Here is a 25,266-nt window from a genome sequence, read left to right as displayed (position 1 = left end):
TGCAAATAAGATACTTTGTAACAATTTTGAGATACAATAATAAGTAATTGTAACAGTTGAGATAAGGGGAAATATTTTCAAACTTTCATAACCTGCAAAATTTTGTAAAATGAACATGGTAATTAGGGGTGTGGTCAAAAAAATTGCCGCACTACGCCCGCTAAATGTTAATGTCGCTCTTTTTCCTTCCAAAATGTTGGGAGGTATGAAAATATACCAATGTATTCGTAATGACATGGACTCCCTATTGCGGTTCCGCGATAGACTGAATGGTATGCACCCGTCTATTACTTTTTCTCTTTCATATGATCTCATATACATACATTTTCTTGATGTGTTGGTGTATAAGGACCAGAAAGGACAATTGGGTACCTCAATGTATACAAAACCTACAGAAAGGAACCAGATTTTACATGATGAAGGGTAGGTGTTCCCCCCCCCCCGAAATGTTGATGTTTGGTGGCTAAATAAAAGTGGATACTCCCCGACTGTATTAATCAGAGTGTGTGCGGATCCGTTTTTCTATAAACATACGTTGCTAAGGGACCCGGCCGGGTCTATGGAAGAAACGCACCACCAGTTGCAGGATTGGTGAACTACAGGTGTGCGGTAGGAGAAATTACATTGTATTCAAGTTCCAGCATAGAGTTAGTCATCCAAGGGTTAAAAAACCACAGGGAGGACGGATACCGTTTGTGACACAATTTTCTTGCAACAGTGACTCTGTAAGTAAGAGATTATGAAAACATTGGTATATTTTGAGTAGTGCCTATCCTACAGTATAGGAATTTAAATCAATGCCTTTGGTCTCTTATCTTAAAGGCAGGACAATAAAATCCTCAGTGACCTCTTCCAATCTCAGGATTAAAAAAAAGCCAAAGAGCCCCCCTTTTTGGGGGTCAAGTCAAAAGGCATATATCCCTGCTTGAACTGCACCCAATGTCCTTTTCTGTACAAGGGAAAACAATTTGTTCATCCCTTGACAGGACATAGTGTGCAGTTATGGGATTATTACACGTGTATTTCCAAATTTGTGATATACGTGCTGATCTTTCTGTGTGGTCTCATCTATACAGGTGAGACCACACAGATGGTAAAGCCACGTATATCACAACACAGGTCAGCCATTAACTTGGGCAATACTTTATTACCTGTTTCAAAGCACTTTGTGGAAAAAGGCCATACCTCTGATCAACTAAAATTTATGGTATTGGAAAGTGTGCCACCCCTCAAGAGAGGTAGGGCCGGGAATTAAAATTAAAAAGAAGATCAACAAACTGAAATCTCTGCATCCAACAGGTCTCAATAGAGATCATGACTTGTTTCTGTTTTTATAAGAATAAGATATATATAGAAAAGTCAGATGAAATATATTACTTTTAGGGTTAACAAATGGTGAACAAATTCCATGATGTCATTTCCTGTGATTCCCTTTAAATGCAGCCAGGTAGAGGTTTTATATGGCTTAAAAAAAAGGGCAGACATGGTGCCCGAAACGTCACTTCGTCAATTGTGATTTTTCTAAATACACTTTTTGCAATTTAATCCCGAGTGCCGCTTCTTTATTCACAAGGACTATATAGTAATACAGAAGGTACCTGCACTCTGTCTCAGACTTCCACTTTACGGGTGCTTGGCCAAATAAATGTGTATACTGTAATTGTTTAAGAGGGACCAGCACGCCAATTTGTTTAAAGTCACCAAATATGTATTACAACATCACTGTGCTTCAACAACTTAATATACACTATACAATCTAGTAAGAGCAGAGATAAAATAGTGTCATGTATAGTGTATGACCTGACAAACACATTATATTTTGTGAACCTAGTGGAAGCCTTCGCCTCAGAAAATATATTTACCCAAAATGTAAGGGCATGTGATTAAATGGAACAGATACAGAGAGAGACAGATACAGAGGGCAGTCTCTCTAAATAAAAACACACACACCAGTGTTTCCTTGCTCTATTTCCCCTCACTGTCCTCCTCCCTGTACTCTAGTTTTATCACCAGGATTCCATGTAATAAGCACTTCTTTACATGTCAGTCAGGGCAGGAAGGGGTAAAACTGCAGCAAGCTGACTCAGATTAAATAAATTCTAACCATGGGATAAAGGGAGCTTCAAATACATGTTATACACAATACACAAATAATTGTTCCCTTCTCATTGCCTAAGTCTCTGAATGTATGTGAAATCTTTCAGTGATATAATAAATATATATATCTATATATCTATATCTATATCTATATATATATATATATATGAGAAACATATGAGAAACTGGCAACCTGGTTTGTGGAATAAATACATATTTATAACTACTTGGGATCTTTTTCACTCACTGTAGTCCTGGAGATGCTGCACATGGCTACACCTGAGCTTCTATTTAGCATGCAGTGCTTTTTTTTCTCTGAGTTCTGCAGGTCCAGCCCACTCCCCTCCTGTTCCTCAGTCAGCTGATCTCTCAGCCTGTGTGAGACTATGGGAGCTGCAAGTGAAACAAAGTTACTGCTTTTTATTGCAAGGCATCGCTTGAATCACACACAGTGAATGTTATGGAATTCAGAATGGAATACACTATTTATGTGGACAAACAACATGGCCCAACTACTTCTTCCATCAAAAACAAAAGTGTTTCTGCACTATTGGTTGTTATACATTTCTTTATCCAGGTTAGATGATTTTGTTCAGGGAGCAGCTAATCAGGCAATTACCATCTGATAGATTGCAGCAAATGTAAAGTTTGGTGATACCTTTTATTGGCTAACTGAATAAGTAAGATGGTCTTTAATAGTGTAGCAATATGAAAATAAAAGGAATAATAGTGTCAAAAAGATTGTCTCACTGCAACGAAGTAGGTGTAAAACTAGCGGTCCTCCACCTGCGATCTGCAACTGTCACTTTTCTTCAGTAGCCAAGTGGCGGCAACTCCGAGGAGCTGTCCCTTTAACAGGTTTGTGCTGTGAGCCCCAAGGCGAGGAGGGCGTGTCTGTGCTCGGGACATCTGATCCTATTTACATAAATATCACCTCCCTCCCCACAGACGTGATCATTCATCGACCCTGCTGACAGGGAGGGAGAGGGAAAAGTTTGAGGGGCTTGGAAAGTTCGTGAGTGGAGCCGAGCAGGGAGATGGATGCGCTTAAGTCTGCTGGGAGGGCGATCATCAGGAGTCCGAGCATTGCCAAGCAGAGCTGGGGAGGAGGCAAGCACAAGAGTAAGTGCGCGGGCAGTTGCTATTATATGTGTATTCGGATACTCTCCCTAGTTTGACCTGTTGTTGCACTACTAACTAAGCCAGTAAAATACTACATAGAACAGTCCCTTATGGTTTCTATTAGAGTTCCTCTCCCGCCCCAGGCACACACTCCCCTGTGGATATATCTATGTGTGAGCCAGGCTGCTGCTGTTTGGATAGAGAGTTGAGCGCAGCTGTGTGAACAAACACAACCTAAATCTTGTCCTGTACGTGTTTGTTGCTCAGTCCCAGCCGGTGAGGCGATACATACAATTACTCCTTAACAAACTCGCTGTTTGTTATAATGTTGCTTCTACAGTCCTGGTGTATCTATATGGGGCTCATTGGTCTGCTTGCTCTCACTTTCCTGTCATAATGAGCTCAGGCTGAAGTCACATGAGCACGTATACAAACTAACAGCTCGACTGACTGACGAGGAGTGTGGGCCTGTGACTGGCACTGCTCTTGCTACACATCCCCCTGTCAGACCTCTGGATTATCTGCAAACAATCAATTAGTCTTCTTGTCACTTTGGTTCTTTTGTTCCCAGAATGGCTACTGTGTGGGCACAAGCAAATATTTTCTGTATCTGGGAATGCAACTTCCTGGGATGTGACCTTAACAGACCCCAGAACTTTGCGTAAAACACATAATGGCAACAGATTTAGTCAAACCACAATTTTACATTCTCACATTTTGTTTTTCCTAGATTTTACTTTTTTTGAAGGTTGTTTCAATTCTAATGCATTTCAGTGAGTTTCTTTGGAACTTACATGTTACACTGCATATTTTCCCCATGCCTGTTTGTGTCCCAGCTAGGGTTGCCTCCTTATCTGGAAAAAAAGACCAGCCTTCCTATGTATTTATCTTTTTTTATCTTGGGATCAACTATCATTTTTACCAGCCAGGCCAGTAAAATACCAGCCAGGTGGCAACCTTAATCTCAGCATGGCTGCCCCTGCCCACACCAGGATCTCCTTTACAGTGTGAATGGTATAGTGCTCACTACCTGGATATTTTTTTTTTATTTTTTTGCAAATCTTCGTATTGTTTCCCCTAACCAAGTAGGGCCTTTTTTCACCCACACCTCTGCTGATGGAAACCAATTACTGAATAGAAAGGATGCCAAACACAAAAGTCTGTGTAGCGGGGAGAACCCCTGCACATTTATTCAGTCACTCAATGTAACGTTTCGGGGGCGTACCCCTGAAAGAAATATAAAGTTTCAAGAAATATAAACTCTAAAAGTAACACTTTGTGCTTGTATATGAGCTGTATTTCCTTTTACGTTACATGTGTGGTTTCCTTTCTGTCCTAAAGCACCCAGTTTTGCCTACCCTATAGTAGGTCTTTACTACACTGCTGCATGTAGAGGTCTGGATAACTTTGAAAACTAAAGAGATCAAATTATTAAAATCGCAATGATTCCCTCCCCCTTTTTTCTAGTGTTGTAGAACATATTTATTTAGCAAGCTGTCGTTGCAGAACTTCTGCATACAGGTCTTATATACTTCTAACATGGAAAAGTCCCTATGGGTACTGCACTCACTATGAACTGATCGCAGCTATCTGTAATACAGTCCATCATTCTCATACTAGATCACTTGAAAAGTCTGGGACATGGCTAATAAACATTTCAGGGCAAGAACCCACCATAGGCTGCTTCACAATAAAGTTAAACAGGAAGAAATGTCCTGTTGATATGTGGCCCTTGAGTAACATTAAACATACCTCCCAACTGTCCCGTTTTCAGAGGGACAGTCCCTTTTTTACAGCTCAACCCGCAGACCCACGTTTCAAGTCCTGATTTTTCTCTGCACTGAACAGCCAGAAAAAGAAACCATGTTTCTAACTTAATTTGCTTTTGGCAGAGAGCCCAGAACAGCTGCAGATGAGATACTTTTGTTATTTGCTATTGCAAGCTCTTGTATCTAGCAGGTTAGAAACCACTTATGGTTTTCAAATATCTTCAAAGGAATTTGCTTTTTTAGCAGGTTAAAAGGAGCTGTGTCAAGTTACTTACACAAAACTGCTATTGTTTTCTCAGCAGCACAAATGAGGCGGAAAAAGTAGGACTACAACTGATCTAATGGTTCAGGGTGATTTTTATCCGATTTCGAGGTCTGTGATTGCATTTCATTTATTTTTTTACAAACAGACTCTAAGAAAAAAAGTCGGAGTTTTCCGGCAATAACTGTGTGGGCTGTATTCTTCCGATAATGCTTGTTGCTAGACCAAAGCTAAGCCAGCAGTCTACATTGCCACTCATAGGCAATGTTGGTGGATAGCCAGACTCCTTATGCAGACTGCTTTTTTATTTTTATTTTTTTTTTGCAAAACCAAAGTAGCTCTTCTCAAATATTTTGCACCAACAGGAAATTTAACCACCCTTGTATCTTTGTTCTATGGTGTAGCAGAACCTTGGGCCTATATTTTAAAATGATTGATGGGGTAGTAGGAATGTAGCTGTAGTGCAACTGGACTCCTAGTCACATTGACTGCTTCTTTCCCCATCATATCCCAATACAAAGTGCTGTATTGATGTGTTTTATATTAATGGGAATGGATGGCATTTTAACTGCAACAAACAAAACAAAGTTGTTGTTTACAAATAATTTTTAAATCATTAAGCGGGAGTGCAATGAGGCTGTGACCACAAAATTTACACAGACAAATATGAGGTCCTCTGTACTCAACCCATTATCAATATATTTAGGACATTAACGAGATATGGACATCAAAAAATAACCTTTTTTATTATCCATCATAACATCGTCTTTGAATGCTATTTATAATTTTGCCATAAAAATATTTGCCTGATGCTTTAACATTGCCTTTCTTACTACCCTGTTCCTGTATGAGGGGGCTGCCATATTTGTGCAGTATGAGTCCGTTGGTATTAGAAACTTTAACCGACCGGTTAAGAAGAGACAGTCAGGAACTACAAGTAACAATTATGAAAGGAAAACTATCAACGTGACCTATAGGTAACTTTTAATGTAGATTAATATTTTGAAAAGAGAACTTTTAGTGTCCATATCACTTTAAGAAATTTTTGGGGTTATGTTATAAAATGCACTTAGTTTGTGCAGGTAGCTTTACTGGTCACTTGTTTAAAAGTAAACATCTTATTGGTTGCTATGGGTTACTGATCCTGGGCAAACTTATTGCCTTTTATTGCATATAGGGGTTAGTGCCTTAAAGGAACAGTTCAGTGTAAAAATAAAAACTGGGTAAATAGGCTGTGCAAAATAAAAAAAAAAAAAATGTTTCTAATTTAATTAGTTGGGCAAAAATGTAATGTATAAAGGCTGGAGTGACTGGTTGTCGAACAGAACCCAACTTCCTGCTCTTGAGTTAGTCAGCGACTTGAAGGGGAGCCACATGGTACATATCTGTTCAGTGAGTTTGCAATTGATCCTCCGCATGCAGCTTGGATTCAAAAGCAGTTCTGACCCATGTGCCCTCCCCTCAAGTCACTGATTGGTTATTGCCTGGTAACCAATTAGTGGAAACCAAGAGAGCTGCAAAGCAGGAAGTAGTGTTGTTGCGATTGTTACACATCCAGTCACTCCAGCCTTTATACATTACATTTTTGCCTAACTATATATTAGAAATAATTTTTTTTATTCACACAGCCTATAACGATTCCTTTAAGCTAGTAAAAATTCTTACCCTTTAAACAAAACAGCGATTGTTAGTCCATATATAAATATATTTTAAGCTGGCTAACTATGTATGTCATCCTTGGTATGGCCAGTATAGGGCTTATTAATTGGTCCCAAAACAGAGGGGCTTGCTCCACTACCTGTGGGTGCTATTTAAAGGGGCTTTACCTTTTGTAAAGTACTACCAAGTGGTAGGACTTGGCAACAGAACTACTTTTCCAGATACAATAGTGTAGCAAAAACGGCTCCACCTCCAGAGAAGGATGATACAACCCCCGTGGTCAGATATTGGCCAGGGAAACACTTTGGAGAGCCCCATACACTGTCCTATAAGCTGCTGACTTTGTCTGTCAGGGCTTTTATCGGCCTGTGTATGGCCACCTTAAAGGGATACTGTCATGGTTTTTTTTTTTTTATTTTCTTTCCAAAGTGCATCAGATAATAGTACTGCTCCAGTAGAATTCTGGACTGATATCTGTTTCTCAAAAGACCAAAGATTTTTTTTTTTGTATTATATTTAATTTTAAAATCTGAAATGGGGCTAGACATATTGTCAGTTTCCCAGCTACCCCAGTCATGTGACTTGTGCTCTGATAACCTTCAGTCACTCTTTATTGCTTGACTGCAAGTTGAGTGGTATCACCCCCTCCCTTTATTTAAACATGGAACCCAAATCCTTTTTTTTTTTTTTTTTGATTAGACATCCATACCTGTTATAAAGGTGTGTACATATCTGAGCTGTCAATCAAATATTACCTGTCCGCCTGTGGCATAGAGATGTGGTGGTCAACTACTTTCACTTCCCATTCAGCTATTCCTAGATGTCGCTACACCAGGGCTGTGGAGCCGGTACATAAATCCTTCGACGCCTCATTTTATGGTACCTTCAACTCCTTTGTTTAAAGGAAAAGTAGTGCCAAAACTGAAAGCGTATAAAAGATGAAAATATGATGTACTATTGCTCTGCATTGGTATTTATAACAAACTTTTAAATTGTGTAGGGCACTGTGCACATGCATTAGATCCCCCATTCTGGTGCATACACAAGATTTTGGGGTGATACACTTGTCTTAATTGTCAACAAAATGGTGCCTGCCTGCTTGCTTTGATGGTATAATTCCAAGACAGAAGGAAACAAATTTTAAATAAACTAGTGTAAGTAAAGTTTTGTGGGGTCTTATTTATTTATTTATTTATTTATTTATTATTTTTTTTTTACATGATATTTAACATGATATTTATTTAACATGATATAAAAGAATTTGGAATATTTTTTTAGGCTGACCAGTTCCCTTTAAACTGCTTTATAGAAACGAAATGTGATTTCTCATATCTCAATGTTAAGTTGCAAGGCAGAGAAGCCTTTCTCTAGTGCAGAGGAGGCTGTATGAGGCTCTGCAGCTGTCACTGTCTCCTAACATCCGCTGTTGGGTGAAGCTAACTTGACTGCTGGAGAGCTGCACAGTGCATTTCATGCTGTGGAGTAAAGTCATTTTATGCCAGTGATTTTTGTGGGTTGAACCAGTGGATTCCAGATTTCGGTTAAAATGAGAGAGACATGAAACCGAACTAGATGTTTTTCCTGTCGGTTTGCTCAGAAGACTGCATGTTCTATATGACAGGCTCTGATGTACAGCGTTTGTGTTATCTCATTTTAAAAATGCAGTAGTAAAAACTTGGGTAGTTTTTTGTTTTTAATTTTTTTTTTGGCCATAGCTTTTCATATTCTGGCTAATGCTGAATTCTCCGCAAAAGGTTCAGGAATGAGGAAATTGGGGCAAAATCACATAATTTGAACAAAACCTGGATCAGGTTCAGTTTTCCAGGGTTGTAAAGTCACTTGAATTTAAGCGCTTGTAGTATGTTTACCCCAGTCTCAAAACAATTCTTGAAATCGGTGTATTCTACTTGTGGTACTAAAGCTGGCCATACGTGCGGATCTCTCCCCGATATGCCCACCTCCAAGTTGGTGATATTGGGCTGATCTGATCATGGACCCAACGATTGGATCACAACAAGGCGAAAACAGGTGGGCAGATTGAGGACCTCATCAACACTCCGATGTAGTTCTTGACCCGATGGGATTTATAAGCCTGGACGATCGACAGCTGGCCAGATATTGATCGGGGAAGCTTGTTGAAGGGCAATAAACTGCTGACTTAATCTGTCAGCAGATTTTATCTGCCTGTGTATGGGGGCCTATAAAGTACCATAAATCTCGCCATCCCCCCCCCCCAACCCCCCCCAAAAAAAAATGCCTGCTACATGATTTTAATCCCCTTTCTGGGTTGGTTAAGGCTACTGATGAAGCCCTTTAGGCAAGGGGCAACTAGGCTTGCTGTGCCTGAAACGACTGTATTACCTTTTAATGTTAAGGATTCAATACATGAGCAGGATTTAAAACTAGTTCCCCGTTTTCTAGTCCTAATGTGTGACAATAAATAGCAAAAATGATTTTATCTAACTAAACACCAGAACTGACTAATGTATTTAAATAGTGATGATTAGACTGTGGCATTTCCTCACCCAAGGATAGGAATTTCAGGCATGCAGCTCTTAAGTTACCACAATAATTTATACTTGACATTCTGGGGTTTTCCTCCCTCACTTTAGAGCTGGCAGCAAACAGAACTGTACCAGTCTGCACCTTCTGGCTGGCACCAAGTAGCAGATGTTGAGCACTAAACCTTCGTTATAGCTCTTTCAAAATAGATCATGATAACTTGCATATTTCTGAGTGTGTTCTTAAGGCTTCTCAAGCAGTACATTTCATAACACACTTTTTTTTTTTTTTTTTTTTTTTTTTTTGAAGTTGATGGATATCTTAAAATAGCTTTCAGTTTTTTCAGTTGTGTAGTGCTTATGTAAATGCGTTGATTTACATTATTTTGCGTTAGTGTTTGTAAAGACATGGGGTTAAGCATTGCAATCAAACTATATGCACATGAACAAAGATGAAGTATTTTGCTTATCTTTCTCTGTAGGGCTTACCTGTTTGTATTTCGTTCTGGTAGCAGTTATTTAGAAAGCTTTGATTCACAGAAAGTTTGTCTCCCATAAACTATTTTAGCCAAAGTTAGTTTTTTTTTTTTTATTTTGCATTTTAACAAATAGAAAAAAGGGGGTGACCCCCTTAAGAAGTAAAAGGGGAGAAAGCGAGAATAAGTTGAGCTTGGGGGGGAAGCGAGAATAAGTTGAGCTTGGGGGGATTACCAATCTGAGGACATTATACATAAATTCTCATGGCCTCAGTCGTATTTACTTTACTAATTCCTGGGGCTTTGGGGGTGATCATATGTTAGGGAGCATTGGGCAGTGTCGGTGTAGGTAAGTACCTCTCTCCAAAATCCCTGAATTATTGGGCATTCCCGGAAAACATGGAAGAAGGCATCTGGGACACTGGTGAGAGGCCCCTGGATAGATCCTAGCTAAATTTAAATTTTTAAAAATGATTTCCTTTTTTCTTTGTAACAAGTACAAAGTACTGTTTTATTATTACAAACTAAGATATAATAAATCTCTATTGGAAGCAAAACCAGCCTATTGGGTTTACATGATTTTCTAGTAGACTGAAGGTATGAAGAGCCAAAGTACGGAAATATCTGTTGTCCGGAAAACCCCAGGTCCTAAGCATTCTGGATAACCGGCCCCTTACCTGTATTCAGGTTGTTAGTGGTTTGGTGAGCTTAGCAGGGAACTAGAACCGCCATGTGTGACAATTGACAGGGCTGAACTTTGCATTGAAGTGAAGAGTTGCTGCTGTTGACCTCAATCCGGGAATGTGTGACTTCCATTTTTGAATCTATTTAAAAAGCAACTTGGTGCAAATGCACAGGCCCAGGACTGCTGCTTGGCTTCAGTGTACATTTAGCTTGTCACTGTTGATGGAGCTCCAAACTGGGAAAGCAAGCACAATGGCCGTCACCACCAAATTTTCCAGCTGTGCAATTGGCACTAGTCCATCTATTACTCACTGCTACTTTTCAAGCCTCATACAGTTTTTTGCCTGACTAAAGTCAGACTTTCTATAGTATTAATTGGGTCCAGGTAGTCCATGCTGAGCCTTTTAAGCTGTGTCAAACTTGTAACACATTTGGCGGTTGTGTGCTTGGCAGACAAAGGACTTGCCAAACTGTGTGTTTTTGCACATATTAAATGTTGTGCTTTACCAAGGAAGACTACTTTTTTTTTATTTATTTTAGGGCTTAAGTGTTCCCTCCAGGAATGTTTCAATAAATTGCTGGAGCAAAGTGAATGAATTTTTTATTTTTTTTTTTTAGTATTTTCTATGTTTTCCTATGGGTCTATGTTAAGATTACAGATGGCAAATAGTGTCACTGCAACCTGTCGGTTAAATGTTAGATCTTTATAGTAGTTATGATGCATTTACATATAATAGTTATGCAGCTAGTCACTAGTGGCTTATATTCAAATATAAAGTACATGGGAGCATTTGGACACCCTTTAGCCAATCAAAATATGTTGGAGTATAGTCCTGTGTGTCATATGCTTAAATGACTGCTAAACACAACAGAGCTGGTAGCTGTATCACAGCTGCTGATCTATAAAACACCAAACTGGAAAATACTGAAGGACTCCCATCAGTTTGGTGATATTTAATTTGACACATTTTACTGGCTGTCTGGAACAACTCATCCTAGCTTAGGCTCCAGGACTTCTACTTCAGAGAAGTTTTTTCTATGCCTGCAGCACAGTGTGTTGGCTCAAATTTTTTTTATTTTGCTGATCCTAATCCTTTAGAAGGAAGTTTTTGCCTTGCAGGTGAACTTTGAAGTTGACAGTGTAGTTAAAATATAATTTGAACTCATGCTCGTACCCATTAGATCCAAGATGAGGCTGGACAAGTGCATAATAATAATAATATTAACATGTATTTTTTTTAGAGCTCCAACATATTGTGCAGTACTGGTATACATGTATATAGTTATCTAGAACAGTCAAAACCTGTCTCGGAAGGTTCAGTACTAGATCACTACATACATGATCCAGGCCCTGGCTTAATGCAGCCTTTATCAAGCTATTCCATTATATTCACAAAATAAGTGTCTTACTTACGGTACTCAATGATAGAAATCAAGCCTGTTCATGATCACTGCCACAGCAGTTTGGCTTTGTTATTAAAAACATCCCTCAAATCATCTCTCATATCGAACGGGTACAAACCCAGGGCAATGAAACCAGAGCTGTTCTCATGCAGCATGAAATCTATCCCCTCTATTTAATCTGACCACATACTTTCCTTGGATTTCCATTTATCTCCCACTGTGAAGAAATTATCCTTGTTAAAGGGGTTGTTCACCTTCAATGTACAAATCTTATAAAACCACTAACAATGTTCTCAATGTGTTAGAAAAACCATTTTCCATTACAAAAAGAAAAAATGCCATTGTAAAAGCTAATTTCTATACCTATTAACTCAGTCCTTCTCCTGTCTCTCTGATCAGTTTTCTGAAGTGATGGGAGTGGCCTATTTTGAACCTGACACACCAAGAACTTCCTATATGATGACATCATCATGCCCAGGCTTTGCCCTTACTTGTTTCCTATTGGATGTTGATACTGCCCTCCTCCTAGTAATTTATTGGGTGCTTGTGAACTGTAACCAGTCACAAAATTTGAATGATCATTGGTTGATTACTCAATTGTAATGGCAGAGGTTAACAGACGCAGCATATAAACAAACCTGCCTTGTAACAAACAATCACACAGCCACGCAGACAAATACTGCAGAAAAGGAAGGAGCAACATTGTTTTCCCAATTCTGGCACTCTCCTTCTGCCTAGACTAAAACTGAATGTAGTGCCAAAGGGGGGCAACCTTTTCTGGGAATAAATACTGGCGTTTCTAAATTTAGGCATAATGTCAGTTATTTACAAAATTGCAACAAAACCAGCACTGACTTGCTTAGAAAGTATGTAACTTACACATCTAGCAGGGACAGTAGGGCTGCCACCTCACCCTTTTAAAACCAAACACATATGAAATCCACAGGCTGCATGGCTAATTATCAACTCATTTAGATGCCGCAGGCTGAACTGATTTCTGTGCAGCCATGTATCATGCATCTAAATGAATTGCTAATTAGCCATGCAGGCTGTGGATTTCATATGTTTTTGGTTTTAAAGGGGTGAGGTGGCAGCCCTAAGTGACAGGCAGAGCAATGTTGAGGGCAGGTAGGTTTTTTGAACATTTTGTGCGCTCTCCCAGGGGGGCGGTAATTTACCTAGGAAAACGATACCTTTTTTAAGTGTTTGTGTTCCACTTCTGGAACAAGATTTAGAGCTCTAAATACCAAAAAAATGAAAAAGTTCTATTTTTCATGATATAGGGATCTATACCAGAAAAATATTTCACTTCATGCACAAAAATTCAACTCATTTGGAAAGCCTCAAGCTCATACAAATAGTCCTGGAAGTCACGTCAGCTGCTGAATAATGATTTTTTATGAGGTAAATACACAAAATAATACATGGACCCCCCCCCCCCCCAAAATAATATATTTCTGGAAAGTACAAGTGTCATCTCCCATAGACTCCATTATAATCCAATAATTCAAATTTATAAAAAATGATTTCCTTTTTCTCTGTAATAATAAAACAGTCGCTTGTACTTGATCCCAACTAAGATATAATTAATCCTTATTGGAAGCAAAACCAGCCTATTGGCTTTATTTAATGTTTACATGATTTTCTAGTAGTCTTAAGGTATGAAGATCCAAATTATGGAAAGATCCATTATTCATAAAACTCCAGGTCCCAAGCACCTCGATCCCCCCCCATCTGCACAGTTGAAGTCTCTGCAGCACACAGCCCACACTCCCCCTCCCTCTCACAAACTTGTAACAGTTTCTCTTCAGTACCTGAATGCTGCTCAAATTCCCCAGCACAGGAAACAGTGGCAGATTGACAGCAGACATAGCCAATAGGAGTTAAGTTAGCTGCCAGTACAATGTGTGATGTCATATAAGGAAGAGGAAGTGAACACTGTAGTGTTTTTGGGGGTCAGTGACCCCCTCCCAGCACAGGGTCTGTGTGGAACTGAAGGATTAGTACAGGGACACTTCTGAGGTGAATATCTCTTGAACTGTACTTTTTCTGTTAACTATTTCTATGGAAAAGTTTGTTCTATTCATGTGAACTGTTAGATTTGTCAATTTGTTACAAAGGTGAACAACCCCTTTAAAATCATACTAGCAAGATTCAAAACCATTTTTGGTTTTGTTCAAACAGATCTAAGCAGCCTTGATATTTGTATCTTTTTTTTCTAAATAGAACTACCAGAAAACTGGACTGATACCAGGGAAACACTCTTAGAAGGAATGTTATTCCATTTGAAATATTTGGGCATGACATTGGTGGAACAACCAAAAGGGGAAGAGCTGTCTGCAACTGCAGTGAAAAGAATTGTGGCAACTGTAAGTCTTACAAATCATGTTGAAACTCCATTCACTGTAGGTGCAAGAATGTATAGCCACTTCTGAATACACCTCTCTTCTTAAAAACAAATTGTCACAAAGCTTGCATTGTACCCCATATATGCTCCATGTTTTATGACATACCATAATAAAACATCCTAAATAAGCATGCCAGGGGTATATTGAACCTTTTGATTTACCAAACTGTCATACAGAAACCCCAAAATGGATATAAAGTAACAAAAACAAAGTAACAAAAAACAATGCAGAATTCAAAAAACCTAACATTTTCTCCTAGTATAATAAGCAATCGGAATAACAATTTGAGTAGTTTAGCGTGGCCAAATAAGTTTTACGTACATCTACATAGGACTGAAAATGCAATAAAATGGCTAAAAATGCACCAAAAATTTAATATAATCACCGAAATAATATACCAAAGGTATTATTCAGTGCCGTTAGTGAATATGCTATTCGCAATGTAAAAAAATCAGTGTTCTGTGGCACTTAAAAGGGTTAAAGATGCAGGTACGGCAATTGTTTGTGCTCTAGAGGAAAACACTTTTGCATTGTTTTTTTGTTTATTTGCAGTACAAATAATAATCCGTTTTGTAGCAACCTCCAGACAAGGCAAAAATGATATCCCTGTTGTTCCACTTTGCTGCTGCTTTTGTGGATCACTCATTCTACATCTGAATTGCTGGAAAGGCTCTACATCCTAGATAAGCTTGTGCTTGATGCTATTAACTATTTTCATTGTGCCGTGTACACCGCACATTACACGTGGTGATCAAATTTTATTAAAAGGGAAAAATGTTTTCAGGGGATTTGTTTTCCTTGGTCTTGTGCCATTCCCTAAAGCTAGAGTGTGTGCTGGCTTTGTCTTTTTTTCTTTATAGTTTTACCCGTGGGATCTTTGCATATTAGATTTATTTTTCTCCCTCAAAGGCAAAAGCAAGTGGGAAGAAACTGCAGAAAGTTCTTCTGAAAGTATCACCACGGGGCATCATTCTGTATGACAGTGCAAGCAACCAACTAATTGAGAATGTTTCAATCTACAGGTGAGTTGAATTGGGTACAAGATTTCTTTAGTTATGTGACAGAACAAAAATGATGGCGTAGATTATCCTTCAGGCCACAGTCTATGGGCCAAGTTTTTCTTTCTAGAAGCAACAGCAGGGTACATGTAAATGGCATTAGTGTGGGTTGGTGGGGATATTTTAGAATTATGACAAACTTCTAAAGGTCATTTATTATGGGTATTCTTATTTATAGTTATTTACTAATTTATGACGGAGAGCATAGTCACACTCACATGGAACATGATGATGTTGTCTGACCATTACAATGTTTAAATGTAGACCATCCATATTCTGAGCTGGTTGTCTTATGGCCACAGAATAGATGACTTGAAGCCAATTTCTGGTCTTCATGGGTTTTGAGGCCACCCAAGGTTTGCCCCGGTCTGCCTGTTGGATCCTTGACTTGCATCTATTGCAATTCAGCAACAGAGACTTGGTTTTTCAATCTTCTTTTTATAGATTTCAACTAGATTTATTCTATTTATAAATGCTAAGATCAATTCTGCCTGTGTAGCTACAGGGACTGTTCATACTGCAGAACAGTATGATTTCTGAAAAACAATTGCAAATGCAAAGGAAACGGTGTTATTATTGTTATGACTGTTGTGTAGTTGTGCTGATTATATATAATTCATCTTTTCTCCTCTGCAGGATATCATATTGCACAGCTGATAAAATGCATGACAAAGTTTTTGCCTACATTGCTCAGAGCCAGCAGAATGAAACCTTGGAATGCCATGCATTTCTTTGCACAAAGAGGAAAATGGTTGGTATACTGTGTTTAAACTTGCTTTTATTCAAAAGGACATTAGTCAATTTTGCCTCTCCGAATCAGCAGTGTTACACAATCCTGGGTCTACCAATGCAGCCCTGAGAGCAAGGAAATACTTCCTGTTTTTAAATGAAATTCTTTTAAAGGTTTATGGGGCCCATTTATTAAATATCAAATTTTTCTGATTGTGTTTTTAAAGGAGAACTCAAAATTTGAGGGGTTTTTTTTCTCCTCTAAAAGAGATTTATTATAGCACAAAGCTGCTAAAAATCAGGAAATACTCCATCTTAAAACCTGTCAAGATCATGTAGAAGTCAATGGAAGTTGTTTCTTGACGTTGTGATCCGCAATGGCTTTCGAGTTTTTTTGCGCATCGTACGATTTTAATTGACACATTTGTTGCAATGTTTTTACGTTGTGACCTTTTTAGAGAAAAATGATTGATAAATGAGAGAAATTTGTGGAAGGGAGTTAAGTTGAATATGTTTTTAATAATAAAAAAAAGAGAAACTAGAGTTTTAGTAAATAGCCCCCTAAATGTGGACAGATGAACAATGTTTACATGAACAAAGTTACAAGTGGAGCAAAGATTCTGGAGCCCCTCTAGCTCTTCAAATAAGTACCCCAGATTAATTACAGATGCAAGAGATTTCTTTAGTTAGGATCCTCCCCACCAGCAGAATGCCACTTACTTACTTCGTTTTTTCCTTGTCACTGTTGTGCTGTAGTGAAATTTCACAATAGTAATAGTGCCGTTTAGGGGTAGTTCGGCTTAAGTTAACTAACTTAAACCACTATGGTAAACCACTACTGGTTTGCTAGAGGAATTTGGACTCAGCTACCAGATTGCTGCCAAAAGAGAGCTGCTGAACAAAAAGCCAAATAGTTTAAAAAAAGTTTGCAATATTTTTTTTTTTTTTTTTTTTTTTTTATTCAAATCCCACTCTGCGGTATAAGGCAATATAAAGGTGAGCAACCCCTTAAATGCCCTTGGCAACAATAATATGAAGGACAGGGTTAAATGTTCACAGTAGGCAGTTAAGTGTGCCCATTAGTCCTGTCGTATTATGGAGCACTTAAAGTGATAATGACAGGTTCCTATAAAAATCATAGAAACGCGCCAGTATCATGTAAGTGGTGCAGCAGACTGGCTTGACACCACTAACAGATCTTCCACGTTGCTTCGGTGACGCTGGGCTGGGGGGCGGAGCGATCCTTCCATAAACTGAATTCCTATGATTTTTATAGGAGCGTGTCAGTATCTCTTTGAGGGCCACCAGCTCCGCTAATACATTTGTGTTTAGGAATCTCTGTCACCATACCTATGGTCTCCGAACTTCACCTTCATCATGCCTCAACCCAAGATAATATACTGGAAATTGTAGTCCATCAGTATATGGTGAAAGTATACTGCCCCTATGTAGACTTCCATAACTATTCTTTGGAATGTATCCAGAATTACTGCTGTGACACTGGCCAAAAGCTCTCGGCATTCTGCTAATCTTTGCGCCATATAGTTAAATTCCCTAACTGGAAATTTGTACAGATATTGTGTAGCAGAATGTGACCCCTGATTTCAGTAGTCTGTATTGGAGGGTGGGCTGGGCTGCAAATAGAATGTACCATAAACTGATGCAGATTTATTATCTCCAGGCACAAGCAGTCACATTAACGGTGGCTCAGGCTTTCAAGGTAGCATTTGAGTTTTGGCAAGTATCCCGAGAGAGTAAGTACACCTCACATCAGATATTCTATATTATTCTTTAGTAGTTTGAAGGTTCTATTGTCTGTGGCAGGTAAGTGGCCAGTTGCTGCTCTGCTGGGTAACACTTCAATATTATGATGGGGTTATTTTATTCTGTCTCTTTGATTTTCATATGGGAATGCTACGTGCATTGAGATTGTCTGTAAAATCGATGAACCCATTGTAGTTCTGCTTGTACAAAGTATTGACCATTTAGAACATCTGCTCATTAACCTTGTATTTTAACATGGCATGGTTTTATGTATAAAAGCATCAAGATGCTTCATCTCAAAGAAAAATTCTATTCTTACCCAGGCAAACTTGTTTTTTTATAACTGTTCTTAGAGTCTTGCAACCAGCATTTAATCCGTAAAGTATATGCAAGAAGAAACCTGTTCAAATCCATTTTTAAAAGCCCATCCTGAGCTCAAGAATTCTCAACCACTTATTTTTATTTTTTTTCTCGCGATTAAAGTTACACTCAAACTTTTTTTCCTTCATGCACTGTCAGGAGTATCTAGATGAGCAATGTTATGCAACTTATTGTATCTCATTTCTAAGATAAGGACAAGAGAGAGAAGTCTGGTTCAGATGGAGAGGGTGCAAGTAGTTCTCAGTCTGATGGCTCCTCCAGTATCACCAGCCTTAAAGCATCAGGTATGTCCACAAAAAGCAAAATTGTGTTTCTTTTGCTGACCCAGCTGTTTAACTTTGCAATCGACACAATTTGAAGGCTTTAAAAAAAAAAATTGTCTGTTCCCCCTTTCTTGTATGCTAAGAAAGATGAGTTATGATTATGGGTAGTGTGTGTTTTGGTTCAGGCCTCTACACATTTGTGACTTCTAGATACCCAAATTGGTTCCAAATGCTCTCCTACAAAATTATAGGCATGCTCTCGCAGGAGACTTACACCACATGAAGAAACGTTTGTATATTTTCCATGTAATCTACCATAAGGGGAATTGCTTAGAAGAGCACGGAGACTTGGCACATGTGCAATTACGCTATCCGTCTAACTGTCCTCTTCCCATGCAAATCCATATACCTAAATGGTGACAGAATTTAACCTTTTAAAAATATTCAACTACAGCAATGTCAATTGCTTCGGTTTACTTGCAAAATTTTGGAAGTTAAGATAGGGTGCAAAAACACTTTATACATAAGTCCAACTGAATGAGCTCCCATCAATATCCATCTAACCTATTCTGTTGTCCCGTTCAAAATAGCATCTGCAAACCTTTTGGATTTTGAAGACTGTACCAAAGCTTTTGATGTGTTAAATGCCAGTGATAATCATATTGAAGATCTATTTAGGCAAAATTCAACCAATGAGAACAACAATATTGTTTGGGTAAGTGTTGGTTTTTCTCTTGTATAGTCAAAACATGTTTCTGACCTGCCTTGTGCTTTTGGTAATAGCACTGTTGTGGGGTATACGCTGGGTCTGGACCAGCAAGCCTAAAACTGTACTGTAAGCTAGTGAAATGTGGGTTGGGCCGGCTACAGCAAAAAAATCTTTGGGTCACTTACTTGAGTTCTCCACTCCCGCGGCCTCACACTACTGGCTTCTGGCCTTTTTATAGACTCGGCCTGTCATGCCCTTTTTGTGACGTTGGCGCAGGTCGATAAATAGAGGGGATGGAGTGGACCAGGTTAGGGTGTGGGTTCAAGGGAAAACTAGACCCGCACATCACTACTGTAAGCCTAATTAGTGGTTCTAGTGGAATATGGCAGCTACACAAATTGCATTTTGGGGTTGCTCATTAAAGGACCAGTAACATCAAATTAAAAAGTTTTTAAAAATTCATTAGTATACAACGAAAAAAAACCACGAAGACAAATTAAACTTTTAAATCGTTAGTCTTTATTAAGAAATAACTTACCGAAACTCTGCTTGCGCTCCTCTTCAGAAAAGGCAATCCATTGTGTGGCGCTGAATTTCTCCTCCTTGGCTATCTCCTATAAGGAAGGTAGGGAGGAGAAATTGAGCGCCACACGATGGATTGCCTTTTCTGAAGAGGAGCGCAAGCGGAGTTTCGGTAAGTTATTTCTTGGCAATTTCAAAGTTTCATTTGTTTTTTTTTTTTTTTTTTTTTTAAATAAAAATTGGATGTTACTGGTCCTTTAACTCCGGCCATTCCAGAATTATGTAACAGACCAATGCTTTATTAAATACCACTTAGTTGGTACACTTTAGCCCATATTTGTACAGATGCTTATTTAGGCAGAAAAGAAAGCTATGTATGCTGTGCTTTTTCATCTAAATGTAATCTGCTAGTGTTCCTGGTGGCTCTCGCTGAACACTTTAAAGAAACAGAAACACAAATATTTCACTTTAAATATATTGCTTCTAAACAGTTATTAGCATGTATCATAAATAAATTGCAATATTATGAGGTTTTTGAACAAATATTAAATTGCTAATGATGTATTGGACAAAGCTTAAAATGGTGATGGGGGCGATTGACTTCAGTTCAAACCTAAAGTTCATTTGCTGCATTCCTTAGGGCTCTTACACATGAGCGTTTTTACCTGCGTTCTGTTTTTCGGCGTTCAGCCGCAGGGGAGCGCAGGAATAGACACATTTAATTATTTCAAATGGGGCTGTACTCGCACAGGCGCATGTAGGCTCCGAACGCAGGAAAAATGCAGCATGTTGCGTTCGGCGCCTACATGCGCCTGTGTGAGTACAGCCCCATTTGAAATAATTAAATGTGTCTATTCCTGCGCTCCCCTGCGGCTGAACGCCGAAAAACGGAATGCAGGGGAGCGCAGGTAAAAACGCTCATGTGTAAGAGCCCTTAGTGTGTCCGGGGTCCTCCTTTTGAGTGAATAACTGTTTTTTATCACAGCCCAAGGAGAGGGATCTGGGACTGTAGGTTTCTACCTTCTGCTGAGTATGCATGCCTGTCTGAGCTTGCTCAGGGAGGGGCAAGCTGACTGGAAGCATGTTGGTTGAGATCTCGGTCTCAGCCCTATAAATCAATGGTAGATATTTTTTTTCCAAAAACCTCAATGTATGATATGGTTGCAGTATTGGAGCAGTAGCATGCAATGCACAGAAGCCCTGCTGCCCATTACTGTGACACTATGTAGCATTTATATTGCTCATGTAAAATGGCCCACATTTCTGTAAATTTCAGGTGACACCCAGTGGCAAGCTTGGTATTCTAGCAAGCTGATTTATTTGTAGCTCTTATGTCTCGCCTTGTAACTGCATCAAGGGCATCCCTTCTAGCTTAGCTGGCACACACAGTAAAATGCAGCAGCTGAGTACTGCAGAATACATGCTGGCTAATAGCTTGGATGAACTGAACTTTGCTAATGTCTCGTGTGCCATTTAGTAGCTCGTAAAAGCAAGTAAAAAAGTAACTAGTAGCTTGCTTAAAGGGTAACCAATCACTGTATTTTAAAAATCTTTTAAAACTAGTGGATTTTTATAACATTTTACAGCTATTTGTGAATTCCTCAAAACATTTGCTTTCCACCTGCAACCAACCATTCTGATAATTGCTCACCAATTCCTCTATTCTAATTGAATTATTCCAGTGTCAACCAGCAGTTGCAGTGCACAGATGACACAGCATGGTGAAGTCATTTTTAGAAGGAAAACATTACTTTATTAGTGTGCTTTGGCAACCTAATTTCACTTGAAAACTAGCCCTTTTCAAATGCTTTGTTTTAAACTTTTATATTTCCACCCCATAATCTAGGAACTGGATGATGGACTGGATGAGGCATTTGCAAGGTAATTAATCAGCCTAACATTAACATTTTAAATTAAGAGCTCAATTAAGAGTTAAGATCATGGTTACATACTCTGTGTCCTTTCTATATTTTGAGGTTTATGCATGCAGGTAATAGATGTACACTTATGAAATGTTCAATATGCGTGAGACTTTTCTATTTGGGGCTTGGATTACATTATGTTCCAATATTGGGTATGAAACCATGTACAGGTATTGGTTCAGTTATCTGGAAACCTGTTATCTAGGAAGCTCTGAATTGCGGAAAGACCATCTCTGATAGACTACATTTTATCCAAATAATTCACATTTTTCAAAATAATTGTTTAATATTTACATGATTTTCTAGTTGACTTAAGGTAAAAAGATCCAAATCGTGGAAAGATCCATTTTCTGTATAAGCGGTCCCATACTTGTAGCAGAAAGCCTCCATTATAGCAAAGCTTGATAACTACAGGAGGTTCCTGAACATCTATTCTTTATATTGGGGCTTTCAAACTGTGCCTCCTCTTCAGTTGCAGTGGGGGTCAGAATGTCCTGCAAGTGTTAGTTTTATTTATCCCTTAAATGCTTCTATTTATATTCTGGGTTTCAGAGATAGAATAGTAGTATTTTGGATCTTATTTCCTGATTCTTTGTATACCAGATGTTCATTCTTTGCTTTTTTTAAAAAAAAACAAAAAAAAAAAAACACGAAAAGCCATTTGATTATTCTGTATTTTCCCCAGACTTGCAGAATCCAGAACAAACCCTCAAGTCCTTGATATTGGATTGACTGCAAATGACCTTCAGTCTGAAGAGTGCTTGTCTCCTACCAGCTGGGATAAACTGGAGTTGAACCCTGCAGAAGCAGATGAACTATTTATGTTCTGACCTTTCTGAAGCTACCTGCCAATTTTCAGTGCAATAGTCCTACCATTAGACTCCTGTGTAGTTGCTGAGAATCTATACACCTTGAGGTGGGATTGGAAAACCAAAGCTTTACCTGAGACACTTTATTTCCAAGTTCATCACAAACTAAAGGGAAGAAAAATATTACTGATAAAACCGTATGTGTTTCTTGAATATTCCATTCTGAAGCAAGACCGGAAAACCAGCAGGCTATAGTGTAGGGGTGTGCAGTCCTCAAGAATTTTTGGGAACATGGATTTTGTTTGTGGAAAATTTTTTTTTTTTTACAATTTTGTACAAAATACTGGACAAATACTTAATGTTCTAAAGGCCCCCTTTTCCATATCTTTCATTAAATGAGCTACAAATTCACTACCATAAGATATACTTGTGTTGTGTTTGTTACGCTTAAAATTCTTAGTTTATTCACATCTGTGTTCCTATTAAAGCACCATATGGTATCAGTCCTGTATAACGTTCTAGCGCCGTTTATGCTCATCTGCTGTTTTGTAGGGCTGCTCATTGGCTATAGAACATCTGATTTTCCTCCTTTCCTTGTCTAAGTGGTTACTTTGTGACCCTAATATACTGGATAGCTAATTAGAGCTCTTAATTTATCCCCCCATAACGGATTCCCCGCTCACTCACAAAAAATGTTTATAAAGTCATAACACTAACCTAGCCTGCCTATTTTATCCATATGTTCATTCCTCCGTAGTCCAAAGTATTGCCAGTTTATGAGATTCCCAGCTTGCTTTTCAGTTCCATACCATTCAAATGAGACTATTGTGGCATCTTGCCATAAACGGTCTGCACAGTATTATGAAAAATATGCATATTTGTCTGAGTTGACAATCATTTTGTAATGGACAATATTTAACCCATATTTTGTTTGTCTGCAGTTGTTTACTAGAATACTTTTTTTTTTTTTTTTTAATTGTATTCTTGAAAAAAATGTGTGCATTAACGTGTTTGTTAGAATATTTTCTTTTTGCGCTGTTCTAAATCTAAAGTGGGCATTTAAGGGTGATATGAATGTTTCTTTGTGCATTTTTAAAAATTTGTATGGCGTTTCTTTGTATGCCAAGCTGTTAACAATTTTCTTTCATGGATGAATGGATTTGATAGTCTTGTTCTCAAAGTATAATATATCTACTTATAATACACCAAAGCCATGAATATCTTGTAAATGATATCCTTATAAACGGTGAGTTCTGATGTCATCTGTTAACGGTGATGTCATTTCTGTCGCATGACTCACTGAATCCTGTGTATTATAACAAATAATGTACCCCTGTGTTGCAAAATATGAGGATATTATAAGTTACCTCGGAGTTTCAACTCCTCAGTAACTTATAATATCCTTATTTACAAAAGGGGGTACTTTATTCACTATATCTTATGCTACCTATTGCTATTCAAGATGGCTGTGGGTCGAGCTGTGACTGGCAGTGGCGGAACTACCGGGGGTGCGAGCGGGCCAGGGCCTGCACCCCTTCAGGGGCAGCCCATGCGCCGCTCAAAATGCGAGCTGTACGGAGGGGGTGGGGCCGGCTGCGCGTCATGCACCAGGGCCCGCCCCCCTCTAGTTACGCTACTGGGAGGAGGCATTGGTTTTCCTAGGTAAAATGTCCTGTTCCTTCGGTTTCCTGCAACCAACCAAAGAAATTTCTATTTTACTAATTCTCTGCTTGACTATTAAATAACAGCATGGCAATTCTATTTCAATATAAAGCTATATTTAATGGCAGTGAAAATCGGCCACATTTTGGTGAATCCATTTTGGGAAAACTAGATGTGAATGGTAAATTGTACACCACATTTTTAGTGTAATTAACATGCACATTATTTTAACGACCATGAAATGCGCATTAGTATGTCAAGAGTGCCTCTGTGCAGATAAAGTATTTCTATCATTTGTAGCTGGATACGCCCAGGCCTTGTCACGCTGATTTGCATACAATGTAATCTTGCCACCGGAAAGTGATTGTGATCATTGGTTTCTGAAGCAGTTATCTCGTCGGAAGGTTTTTTTTTTTTTTCTTAAACATTTCATTTCAGATTTGGTCTGCTATAATGTCATATGAAGAGCAAAAACAATTTATTGCATTCACATTTCAGAAAGCCGATTTCACAGGCTAAGTATTAACAGATTATTTATTTAATGCCAAGTGGCTTCATTAATAAATTACTGGTTTAAAAATCAAAGGTAAAAACAAAACTTATGGCTGAACTGATGGAGGGCTACAAACTTCATGTATTAGATCAGTTTAGGAAGCACCCTAAATCTTTTATGTTCTGAACGGTTACAAAATGACAACAGATTTGTTTAAACACTTCACCTTCATCCTATTCCTTATTGTTTCTAAACTGTTACAATATCTGGTTTGTCCATAAACCATGCAAAAACAAAAAAAAAAATGACAGTAAAAACCACAATGTTAAACAGAGCACAGGGGTAACTTTTTTTTATATCATCATAGCTTCCAGATCTCCATAAGTTCTACTTGTACTGTAAATATTGGCAATATTTAAAATGCTATTGACAATGTATCAGAAACCAGAATAAATATTCTGTGTTTAATGTCCAATGTACTGTTCTTGTTCTTCTCGAATGCAAAGAAAAAGTAATGCTAAGCAGCTTTCTAATATACATTAATGTAAACTTGTTTGTTTTTTTTTTAAAGC

General features: G+C 38.4%; 1 protein-coding gene across 1 annotated transcript; it reads left to right on the top strand.

The window, feature by feature from the left end:
- Nucleotides 1-3,062: 3,062 nt before the first annotated feature.
- ldlrap1.L (low density lipoprotein receptor adaptor protein 1 L homeolog) lies at nucleotides 3,063-24,999 on the top strand. Its single transcript, NM_001091098.1, is given in 9 exon segments — nucleotides 3,063-3,219; nucleotides 14,201-14,343; nucleotides 15,292-15,404; nucleotides 16,077-16,191; nucleotides 17,851-17,923; nucleotides 18,503-18,598; nucleotides 19,168-19,292; nucleotides 21,655-21,689; nucleotides 22,416-24,999. Coding segments are annotated over 9 exon segments (930 nt in total). The 5' UTR covers nucleotides 3,063-3,134; the 3' UTR covers nucleotides 22,561-24,999.
- The last annotated feature ends 267 nt before the right edge of the window (nucleotides 25,000-25,266 follow it).

This window comes from Xenopus laevis, chromosome 2L, assembly GCF_017654675.1.
Source record: "Xenopus laevis strain J_2021 chromosome 2L, Xenopus_laevis_v10.1, whole genome shotgun sequence".
In the NCBI taxonomy this organism is placed as follows: Eukaryota; Metazoa; Chordata; class Amphibia; order Anura; family Pipidae; genus Xenopus; species Xenopus laevis.
This window is presented reverse-complemented; position numbering and strand designations above follow the sequence as displayed.